Below are 11774 nucleotides of genomic sequence, written 5' to 3' on the forward strand. Positions count from 1 at the left end.
CACAGATTAAACCCCACATGGTAGTAAAATTGAAATCTATTGACAAATGGACTAAAACTACCTAACAAATTATAAATTAAACTAAAAGTTGAAAACTTCTATGAGAAATTAAGCATACCAGATATGAAGGAGTGCAACTAAAGGATCACATATGTGGATGGAGTATGGAAGATGATTGAACAGATGATTTTCAAGTTTTAGAGTTCAGAGTGCTCAGAGAGGGAAAAACTTTGTACAGTAGCCTTAGGCTACTGTTTATACTTGTAGGCATACTTAGGGAACAAAGGAGGAGTGCGGTCGCGGAATTCCTTTTGCGGTCTGTACTCTGTTACCTGGAGGCTCAATAGCCTTTGTTGATCTGCGGTCCGCACAATTTGTGGTGTAATCGCAGATTTTGGCTGCGAACTGCAGAATTCGATATGTGACCGCAGATTGGCCAATTCTCTCCCCTGCACTTCAGGTATGATTCTAGACTCGTTCGAGGATGAACGTTTGTTTAAGAGGTGCAAAATGTAACGACCTAACCGGTCGTTTTGCTTTCTAGAACCTAGCTCCCCTAAATAAGACTCCCCATATGTGCTCTTACTGTTTTATGACTTGCGGGGATGGTTATTTCGGGATTTGGAAGGGTTCAGGTTGAAATTGGAACACTTGGTTCCTTAATGTTGGCTACATATAACTAAGTTTGACTTTGGTCAACATTTTGAGTAAATAAATTCAGAATTGGGATTTGACGGTTCCAATAGGTTTGTATGATGATTTTGAACTTGGTTACATGTTCGAATCGGGTTTTGGATGACCGGGGAGCGTTTTGGCGCTTAATAGTGAAAGTTGACTATTTGAAGGTTTTAAAATTCTTTAATTTTGGTTTGGAGTAAGTTTTTGTGTTATCGAGGTCCGTTTGAAATTTCGAGCCCAGGAATAGTTTTGTATGGTAATTTAAGACTTGTATGCAAAATTTGGTGTCATTCCGAGTAGTTTAAGTATGTTTCAGCGCGCTCGGAGTAAGTTGAAGGACTTGAAGTTCCTAAGTCGATTCAATTTGGTTTGAGGTGTGATTCTTAGTTTTGATATTGTTTTATGCGTTCCGAGGGTTCGAGCGAGTTCTTTTTATGATTTCAAACTTGTTGGTACGTTCGGACGGGGTCTCGAGGGCCCTGATGCCATTCGGACGATGCACGGATTGAATTAAGACTCAAAAGGGATACTGGTGCACCAGTTCTGGATTGACCGCACCTGCGAGCTTTGGGCCGCAGGTACAAGCCCACAGGTGCGTGGGTTGGGTCGCAGAAGTGGCTTTGGAAAGTTTGGCCCTGGACCGCAGATACGGGTTTTCTGCGCACCTGCGAACATGCATGTGCGGTTGGGGAGGACGTAGAAGCGGCTCAAGTCGCAGGAGCGGCACGCTCGCCACAGAAGAGGAGATCACATCCGCAGAAGCAGCCCTCGTTGGGCTTGAGGAACTCTGCAGAAGCGGACATAGCATCACAGATGCGGTACCACAAATGCAGTAGGGGCACCGCAGGTGCGAAAATCGCAGAAGGCAAAACCTCATTTAAGACGGGATTTAGGCATTTTGAGCTCATTTATTTCAATCCTTGGGCGATTTTTGGAGCTCTTAGAGAGGGGTTTCACCTAAACTTTGAGGTAAGTAATTTCTACACAATGTGAGTTAAATACATAGATTATGGGTAGATTTAACATGAAAAATTTAGGAAATCATGGGTTGAGATGAAAAACTTAGGTTTTGATAAAAATGGAATCTAACCACAAAAATGATTATGGAATTTAGTGAAAATTATATATTTGAGTTCGTGAAGTTATGGATAACAACTTTCTTCAAATATTTCCGGAATTCGGGTACGTGGGCCCGGGGATAAATTTTAGAAATTCTTCAATTGGGATTGGGTAATCACTTTAATAGCTAGAATATGAACTTTTGAGCACGTATTGATTATCTTATATAACATTTGACTAGTTTCGAGTCTCTTGGCACCGATTTGAGGGTTTAGAGCACATCTGTGGACCGGTGGACCGGAAAGTAAGCTTTGAAATGAGGTAAGTCTCTTATCTAACCTTGTAAGAGGGAACTCATCCCTTTAGGTGTATTTGTGGTCGTGAATTGTATGTGTGGGGAGCTACGTACGCACTAGGTGACGAGAGTCCGTGTGTGGCTATATATACTATGTGACATCCGGGTAGTCTTAGGCTTACAACATGCCTTGTTTGCTCTATTATGTTAGTCCTGCATATTAATTGTCTTAATCCGAGCTATGATTAAGGATTTTAAGATTTTAAAGTCTCCCGTTTAAATGTCTTATGTGTAGGGAAGAATGGAAGAGTTTTATAATAACTTTGACAAATCTATATTCACACGCGTCACAAGTATTTTCACGAGCGAGATAAATTTTCACTACTCTCATGGGAGCGGGCCGTTCGTCTCGGTAGGTTAATAGATGCATCTATGATTCATGTTGTTCGACCCTCGACAGTGCACAGTATATTTCTGGATCGGGTCGTACGACCTCGGCATAAATCGTGCGTGATAATACTCGGAGCCTAACTTTATTTGAGATTAATTTATGGCTTGAGCGGTCACTATTATTTAAAAGACAGGAATTGATTCGAAGTTATTGTTAGTGAAGGGAATTATTATTCATTGCTTGTTACCGTGTGGTATTAATTGCTTACATAATCCATGCTTATTTATGATTCTCGCATTTTATTATAGCCCATAGTAAGTGTCGATGTCGATCCCTCGTCACTACTTCTTCGAGGTTAGACTTGATACTTACTGGGTACATGTTGTTTATGTACTCACGCTACACTTCTGCACTAACCGTGCAGGATCTGAGGCAGGTGCATCTGGTGGACATACCGACGCACACCCCCATTACCCGGAGGTCTAGTGGTGAGCTGCATCCTGAGCCGTTCTGCAGCACCTAGAGCCTTTCTTTTATACTTATTTTCTGTCTATGTTATTTCAGACAGTAATTAGAGTTTTGTATATTCTACTAGTGCTCATACACTTGTGACACCATATCTTGGCACACACTCTAGTAGACTTTCCGGTTTTGGGGTATTTACATATTTATACTTGCATTCAGTTGTCTTCATTTTAACTATTTGAATCTCTATTTCTCAAAATTCTAAACGAATGGAATTTAATTACTTGGAAATTAAATAAAAGAAGAAATCACGTAGTAACTTCATCGTAGGCTTGTCTAGCGGCGATGTTAGGCGCCATCACGGCCTATAAGAGAAATTGGATCGTGACATCATAGCTATCAAGCAGGTGAAGTTTTGTGTTAATTTTAATTGGTATGATTTATGTTGTCCTTGATTCAATGTATAATAATCTGAAATTTATCTTAAAGAACTTTCAGTGTTAACCGCTTGGACTGCTGTTGGAGACATATTTATAGCTATTTTTGACTATTGTTTGACACGGTTTTGTTGCCACTTAATGTTACTATAGATGCCTTTGCTGCTTTTATTGCGATGTAGTTGAAGCCACTTTTTGCTACTATTTTTGGATGCGGTAAAAGTTATTTTGCTGCTGTTTTGGGATGCGTTTGAAGGCATTTTGATGCTATTTTTGGATGTGGTTAAAGTCAGTTTTGTTGCTACTTTCTGCATGGGGTTAAAGTCAATCTTTTGCTGGTGTGATATTAGGTTAGTTTACTTATTTACTATCTTTCTATGATACTACCCATCTCTCATATTACTAATTAACTCATTCTCCATGGTTTATTAACATGTCAATACAGAATAATTTAAAGTTGTTATTTTAATAAATAGATAAAGCTGTATTTATCTCTTTGAAAGTTGTCTTGCTACTAACTCACTGTCTGTTATTTTTTGATTTTTTGGTATTGCCAATACTATTATCCTTTTTGACCTTTGTTGATTAAAGTTCTCTACTCAGTAAATGAACTTTCTTTGTTAAACATGCACAATTACAACCATCTGTAAAGATAGACAATGTTTGAAAAGGTATGCCATTCATAGCTAAAATGTGCAAGAATCTGTTATACTTCCATCTATCCGAATGGTTTTTTCTTCGTTTTATGCAATAGACATTGCTAAATAAGTTTTAAAGATGAGAGAGAAGCTTACAAATACATACTGCCATTATGCTATGTTTATATACCTAAGATTATTACTACAACCAATTTTAGTAAATGTAACTCTTCTAACATTTTCTTCTGTAATGGTTTGGATTGATAATGCATCTAAAAGCGGAAAAGTATTTCTCTAATAAGAGAAGGTTTACTTATATTAATCTTGTAGGGATGCATCATTTCCACACCGAAAAAATGCTTTAGAAAGAATCAGTTGCAGTGATTTTACCCTAACACTTAATGCATTATGTTATATAGGTACTGAAACTTTGTTCTTTTCTGTGATTCTGCAGATGTCAATACTTTTATTGCACTATAAAGAAGAAGAACAATTACAGTATGGAGAAAGAATGACCTTTTGTGAATATAAATACTCTAATTGATGTAAACAATTGTGCAACTTTCGAAGTAAATGCATCTCTTTTTATCGATATATAAATAAATATATATATATATATATATATATGTAGTATTCTCATGAATGTGAATATTATACCACTTTCCAATGATGCCTCAATTTATGTTTCTTCTCTGCAATTTCATATCAAAACAAAATTAATCACAAATAGTGATTCCACACTCTACAGTATTGGGCCCGTGCTATGCTTGGGCAGAAACTATCTAGTATATATCATCATATCATACTATGTTTAAAAGTGGGAACCTCCACAAGGGTAAAGTTGAATTAGGGTATCAAAGAGTTGTAACATAGGACGATAATGAAGAGTCGCAATAGATGCGGGTAACTAACGGTCGGTCCCCTTTGTTAATTAAGAGTTCCTTGGCTTATCTATATCGTGTCTCTTTCTATTACCAGAATGTGTTTCTAACCTATTTTGTCCTTTGGATTTCACCTACTGCCCTCTTTATTCTCATGGCCTCCTGATCTCGGGAAACAACAATAGAAATAAGCACAGTTGGATAAGCTTATTTTGATATTAGTTTTTATATCCTTGACCTTGTGATGCTGCAATTTATGGGGACAGATATAGATAGCATTATTGGACATCTTAGGTATGCAATATATACATGAATGTCAATTGTTTTTTCTTTACATTAATGTTAGACATGATTTTCTCAGTTACTTCTTCAAGAGTCTGATGCAGGTTTATGAAGTTTGCACACCCAGAAGAGGGGATTATGTTTTTATCTTTGTTGCCTTAAGAGCCGTTGGATAGAGATGCAAATTAATTACCAGATAACTTGCTAACTTATACGGATGCTACGTCGTAGAAAGAGCGGTTGGATAGAGATGTTTTTATTATTGTTCATCTTATGGGTCTATATATATATCAACCGAATCATTTGGTTCAACATTCTTATGTTTTAATTTCTTTTACATTCTCTTGCAGGTTTGTGTAAACTTAAAGGCCAGATGGTTAGTGCAATGAAACCTGGTTTTACAATTTTTTTCTCCTTAGCTCTGTATCAACTTATATCATTTGGTTCGAGATTTTCATGATTTTCTTGCATTTTGGGGAAATAATTACTCGAAAGTACAAATTGTTAGTGTGATCGGGAGTGGTTGACTGGTTCAAGCTCTGATTTCACCAATTACGTTGTAATGACAGAGGTAATTTGCTGCTATTATTTTATTTTTAAATTAACTGTTGCATGTGTTCGATTGATGGCCCTTCCAAGCTTCCGGTAACTTGCATTTTCACTTAAGATTATGCTTAACTACTACTAATATAGTTCATTATTTTAACTCTTAAACGACCAGGTAAAATATTTTAAATTAATGGCTGATATTTTGAATGTCTTCGATTTCATCTTCAGCCTATACATTTCCCTTTTGAAAGGTTAGTGACTGGACACTAATTGAAGTTATTGTATGTAATTTTAACGCTTTTAAAATGAGTTTGATCCATGTGACCTATATATTAAGCTTTCTGTCTTGGAAAATTTGTATCATGCATCTAGATGATAGCGTTAACTTTTTGCATTCATTTTAAATTATCTAAGCATTACGAAATACTATTGCCTTGTGTGGGATTCTAACATTTACGTACATTCCCAACATGTACTTGCATTTTCTCCTTTTCCATTTAGAAGAAAACTGTATCAGCCATCCAAGAACCATGTGAGCACCTCACATTCATCCCCAGCCTTGTGTTCATTTTTCTCTCTATTTCTTTTTTTTTTTTTAACTTATTGCTTTCTTCATTATCAACAAAATTCATATGAGTATATTTTTGTTGGTCTCTGTTGAATTTTTACGTTAAGAATGTATTTCAATAAGTGTGTTTTTTTCCAATTATCCTTTTCTTTTGTGTTGTCGAACATGTATAAGGACTAACACCTCCAATTTTGTCAACATTGTTGAGCCAACATACACACAAAAGATTAATAAGGCACGAGTGGAATGAACAAATAAGATGCTGTACGTACCAACATAAATAAAAATTATATAGCACATGATGGATCATCTCCACTGCTTATGTTTTGAGGACTTCTGTTGGGTGTGGTTTCATCCTTTATCGTGTTCATTAAATGAGATTAACATTCATATATAAATTCCGGAATTGTGCATTTCTCCTTGAGGGTTACACGCGCAACGTGCGTGTCCAGAAACTAGTTTTTTATATATATATATATATATATATAACACATTCTAGTCGTTTTGTCATACGTGCATACATATTACATTTCTAGTTGAATGTTTGGTTGATAGGTGATTAATACACTAAATTATTCATAAGACCGTAAGATTTTTACCATAAACAGCCTTAACACTGCCTCTAATCAAAGTATCAAAAGTGTGGGGGCTTCCTCTCTAGACTTTGTTGCAGAAGGAAAGGAAAGAACCAACTGGCAATCAAGGATCATAACAATTGATGTGACCAGTGGTAAAATCAAAAATCTTAATAAAGATATTACATATGCATATAATTTTCCGGCGAAAAGATGTTTTAACTGATCTGTCGCCTACTATGGTGATGACGTGAAGACTTTGAGCAAGGCAGTTTTTATAAGCGAAAAGTATTTCTGATGTAAAGGCGTCGAGGTAATTGACATACAGTCCAGGAAAAAATGTATAGAGTCACTTTCTAATAATTGAGGAGAAAGGGTAACTAGCTTGCCATTTTCTGCCCACACTACGTCCCTACTTGCTAACACTTACAAATAAGGGAAAAATTCATGTTACTTTTTATTCTAAAATCAAAAGCTGAGGATTGCAGATGATAGTACTTCCACTACCCTTTAAAGCAACAGGACAAACTTTCACCAACAACACTTCAAGTTTACTTATTTTGTTATGTCTCGACTTTTGCACCATGATCTTTCCTGTAGTTTAATGTATAAGAGTTACAGCTGTTTCATATCGTAAAACACTCTCATCAGTTATTTTTCCCTGCATTCAAATCCACCAAATTAAAGAAAAACCTTTAATCCTCATGTGATTCACTCATTGGTCTGATTTAATGGAGTAGGGCGAAAGCAGCTCATTAAAAGTACATTTAGGCTGATTTTGTTAGCTGCAGCAATCAAGTAAATGAATAATTATCAACATCACAAAGTTACAAGGTTAAATCCTGCCAAAGAACACAAGTTTTGACAAGATGGCTAAAGTGCATAGTTATTGTATGATTTTCTATCAACAAAGAGCTACAATGACAACCTAGTATGCTTCAGAAATGAAAAGAGACCAAAATTTGCCAGTCTGTTCTTGCTAATTTCAAGAACCAACTTTGAGCAAGGAAGCCTCCTTTAGAAGGTTTAATAACAGAATGTGAAGCCATTAAAAGATAGAAATTATTTGAAAATGAAAACCATAAAAATACATTCTCATCATAACAGTCCCAACTGTCAAGGCACCGGTATTACGCAGTATAGAAGAAAATGCCCAATAAGCAGCTTGCAATCACATAGTTCTTGTTATAAGATTCATAGCCTTGTTTAGAAACTCAGTGCCTCATCTCCTAACTAACAAAACTAAACCCAATTAGTTGTAATCGAATCTGTTGCCCTACTGGTATCATCTTGAGCGAAGGAAGAAAGATATCTGGGTGGTTGTTTTGCATTTACTGGCCAGCTAATTTCAGCTACTACAATAATGATGTGAAAGATTCATGTTGGTCAGGGATGGTGAGTGGTGGTAAGATAAAGCTTCACTTCCAAAGTGCAGTTGATAGTGATTGCTGAATTTCCGAATCCTGATGATGCTGCGGTAGAGAAGAATCACACTGTAGGTCTCCCACCATAAGTATTTTGGCCTTGCTGCGTCCATTTTAAAGAGGTGTCAACTTCCAAGCCCTTCTCTATTGATGTTCCCTGGAGGAAACATCATAGGATGTTTATAAGGTAAATTGCACGGATTAAATTCAAAACAAGGCATTTACATTGAACTACTATATACTAATTTGACATTTACCATGCAGGAAAACAGAGAATCTTTTCTGTCTCGGACTATAAACTACATATATACTAGAGGAAATCTTAGACTGAGACTATAAGTTCCCTACCCAGTGAGGTAACTGCTATGATGATTCCAAAATTGCATTAAATATAAATAAGCAACATGTAGATGAACCTAGGTAATGAAGGCTACAACAATTGGTGCACCGTTCTTGTGAGCAGAAGAACTGAAAAGAATCCAAGCAATGTTGACAAGAATACCTTAAATGTGGGAAAGAGATTCCCATTCAATCCATTCCAATGGAGGGGGTGCTGAGTTAGCACATGCTGACCCTGAAGCAGCAGTTCACTTCTCAGTGTAGTAGAAGCAGAGTTCTGCAGGATAGGCACGACCAAGTAGACTGCTTAGACATAGAAGTTGAGTACAAATCTACCTTTGGTACAGATCATGGAAGACCATGAATTAAGATAGAAATCATTAAGTCTCAAATTACCAGGACTTTTCTATGATGTTCAGTTAAACCATTTGAGCCATGCTGGCCCTGGAAGTTTCCAGTTTGGCTAGTGTTTCCATGTTGATTGTCATCATAGGAAGAGGGAGATATGCCCAAATTCAGATCAAGATTATGACCTGTGCCTGCATCAAATGTAGATCGGTAGCTTCCAACCAGCTAAGCAGAGCTAACGAATAAAAGCGACAAGCATAAAGGTGGTGTTGGGAAAAGTGTGCAAGTCTTGATAGTACCTCTGATATCAGCCTCAGAACTTAATACACCTTCATATGTGCTTATCTCAAAATTGGTGACTGCCTCCCTCCCGCTGCTTTGTATAGCGGCCTTATCATATGCCCTGATCAAGCTCCAAAGACAAGTTCAGTCAATGTTGAGAGGTTAAACCACATAGCATAAAAGAGAATGAAGAGTCAGGTTATGTCATTGGACCTTGCAGCTTCTATCTCACTGTCAAATAGTCCAAGATAGATATACCTGCAAGCGTATAATGCACGGGACTGGTTAACAATATTCCCTCTAGCTTATAAAGATCAGTGCTATCATGTGATTGGAGAAACTTGAAACAGTCATATTAATAGTAGTGTGACATTTCTAAGCCACATTGGAACATCACTCACTTCTTTCCAAGAAGCTGCCCCATCCGTGCTTCCCATCGCCCACATTTATGCAGAGTGACTCCCCTGTATTTTGAACTTCCTCTAGAGAAGCCATTGCTCTGACGACGAAGTATGTGCACAAACTCTTCATTGCTAAAGTTATTCATCTGTATGCCAGTCACAGAAATTACGTTAAACAGCAACCATATTCCTAATTGAAATGGGACTTCAACCAGAAGTAATGACGGTGATTAGCTACTTCAAGCAACCTGCTTCAGATCATCTTCATAATCACTGATGTTAAAGTTGATATCTGCATCAAGTCCTCGGAATTTAATTGCAGCACGGTCATATGCCCTGAAATTAGTATACAAAAATTTACTACTACAACTATACCAGTTTTTCTTTCGGAGAAGTACAAAAATCAACCAGTGCAGTTAAGATAAAACTCATTCTAATTTATACAGCACCTAGCAGCAGTATGTGCAGTGTCAAAACCCCCTGTAAATACAAAATTCAAATGCCAAATGAAGCTTGCAGTCAGCAATCAATACTTGAATAAAGCTGTAATAACTTTCATATCAACAAAACTTGAGGTTAGGAAACAGTTGCTTACCCAAGTAAACTTGTTTCCCACCATCCCTGCAAAGTCCACACAAAAAGTGCTCAGGATTACAATAAAACATTTATGAGTTCCTATCCAAACTTAAAAGTGAAAGCATCTCATTAGTACTAGCTGCTAGTTAGTTAGAACTAATAATCCCAAGAAATAACTGGTAGTTTAAACAGTTCAATAATATCTCCAAGCAACCTCGCTTACATGTTAGCATTAGTTCACTATGTTGGAGGACGGTGGAGGAACACTAACTCTATCCAGTCTTAAGCATTGATAAGCAGGGTTACGGCTAGTTGAAAGCTAGCATACTTAAGGAATACTAGTTTTATCAGATCCTAAGCACAGATAAGTGAGAGGAGGTTTGCAGTAGGTTGACGACCAGTATAAAAAAGATTTAATTGTATACAATGATCAATGTAATTAATACTTTACACCACCAGTATAATTTGACATGTTATAACAGGCTACTTACCATTTATTCTAGGTTACCAATCAATCTATTAAGTAGAATTACCAGTAATTACCTTTTAAATGACCAGATTGTGTGCATATATATATTTATGCAGAATTCAAAAAAACATCCTAATAAATACTATGGATGAAACTGAAACAAAGAGTCACTTGCTACAGAGCTGAGAGAAAAATAACAGTAGAATATTGCTAGAGATGATCAATTACCAAATGTGGGATTCCCATCGTCCAGTCCTACGATAGAATGTGACTCCGCGATATTGAGAACTGCGAGACCTGGGCCCTCTTCTATTCTTCTTCACCTGTGATCTTCGCTGCGGAGATATAACGATCCTCTGCTCATTCGAAGCTCCGCAATTGGCTGAGAGATCCAAGCACTGCTGCTGCGACAACTCGGCCTCTCCACTCACCAATGGAAACAGCTCCTTTAACACAAAATCACTATTCCCACTCTCTTCATATTCATCGTCACCGGCTGTACTGTTGGAGGTTTCCATGTTAACAATGGAGGAATTGGAGGTTCCTGATTCTACTGGAACATCTTCAGAACTGAGATTAAGATCAAACATATCTCAAATTCCCACTAAACTACGCCCAAATGAGCACCACAAAAAAAGGGAGAAATAAATGGCAGCTGGATTTAGAGGTAGGAAGGAAAAAGGAAGAGAAAGGAATGTAGTCATACACACACTACAAAAAACGCACTCCTTGTATATATATATATATATATATATATATATATATATATATAGAGAGAGAGAGAGAGAGAGAGTCGGATCCAGAATATGGGTTCAATTTTAAGATTTTAAAACACATTATATTTTTAAAGTTATGGGTTCATTTTTACTATTTTTATAATTTTAATGAAATTTTCACATACAAATTTTTACTCTGCGTCGAAAGTTATTGGTTCACTTGAACCCGTAGCCACTAAGCTACATCCGCTATATATATATATATATATATATATATATATATATATATATATATATATATCGATAGAGAGAGTGGCAGTGGGGAAAACGTATTCTGCGTTTGGCATAATTATACTATACGGAAGAAGCAACAAGGACTTTTGTCTGTCTATAAGGAAAAT

General features: G+C 36.8%; 1 protein-coding gene and 1 long non-coding RNA gene across 2 annotated transcripts; one reads left to right on the top strand and one right to left on the bottom strand.

Annotated features, from left to right (window-relative positions):
- Positions 1 to 5002: 5002 nt before the first annotated feature.
- On the top strand, positions 5003 to 5697 carry LOC104109689 (uncharacterized). The gene is made up of 3 exons (XR_689290.4): positions 5003 to 5138; positions 5231 to 5365; positions 5477 to 5697. It is a non-coding gene; the product is annotated as an uncharacterized lncRNA (long non-coding RNA).
- A 2161-nt stretch (positions 5698 to 7858) lies between these two features.
- LOC104109690 (APETALA2-like protein 1) lies at positions 7859 to 11377 on the bottom strand. Its single transcript, XM_018775425.3, has 10 exons — positions 10886 to 11377; positions 10208 to 10233; positions 10062 to 10092; positions 9861 to 9948; positions 9613 to 9758; positions 9425 to 9469; positions 9229 to 9332; positions 8978 to 9120; positions 8745 to 8858; positions 7859 to 8399 (listed from the first exon to the last, which is right to left on the bottom strand). The coding sequence occupies exons 1-10, from the start codon at positions 11245 to 11247 to the stop codon at positions 8307 to 8309; spliced, it is 1152 nt and encodes a 383-aa protein (XP_018630941.1). The 5' UTR covers positions 11248 to 11377; the 3' UTR covers positions 7859 to 8306.
- Positions 11378 to 11774: the final 397 nt, after the last annotated feature.

The sequence above is a fragment of the Nicotiana tomentosiformis genome, chromosome 2, assembly GCF_000390325.3.
Source record: "Nicotiana tomentosiformis chromosome 2, ASM39032v3, whole genome shotgun sequence".
Lineage (NCBI taxonomy): Eukaryota > Viridiplantae > Streptophyta > Magnoliopsida > Solanales > Solanaceae > Nicotiana > Nicotiana tomentosiformis.

Excerpts from the sequence above, each read along its gene's own strand:
- LOC104109690 (XM_018775425.3), bottom strand. The coding sequence starts at position 11,247 with ATGTTTGATCTTAATCTCAGTTCTGAAGATGTTCCAGTAGAATCAGGA. Across the intron at positions 10,234-10,885 it reads CGATGGGAATCCCACATTTG|GGATGGTGGGAAACAAGTTT; the intron begins GTAATTGATCAT and ends TGGACTTTGCAG. Across the intron at positions 8,400-8,744 it reads ATCTCTTTCCCACATTTAAG|GGAACATCAATAGAGAAGGG; the intron begins GTATTCTTGTCA and ends TGTTTCCTCCAG.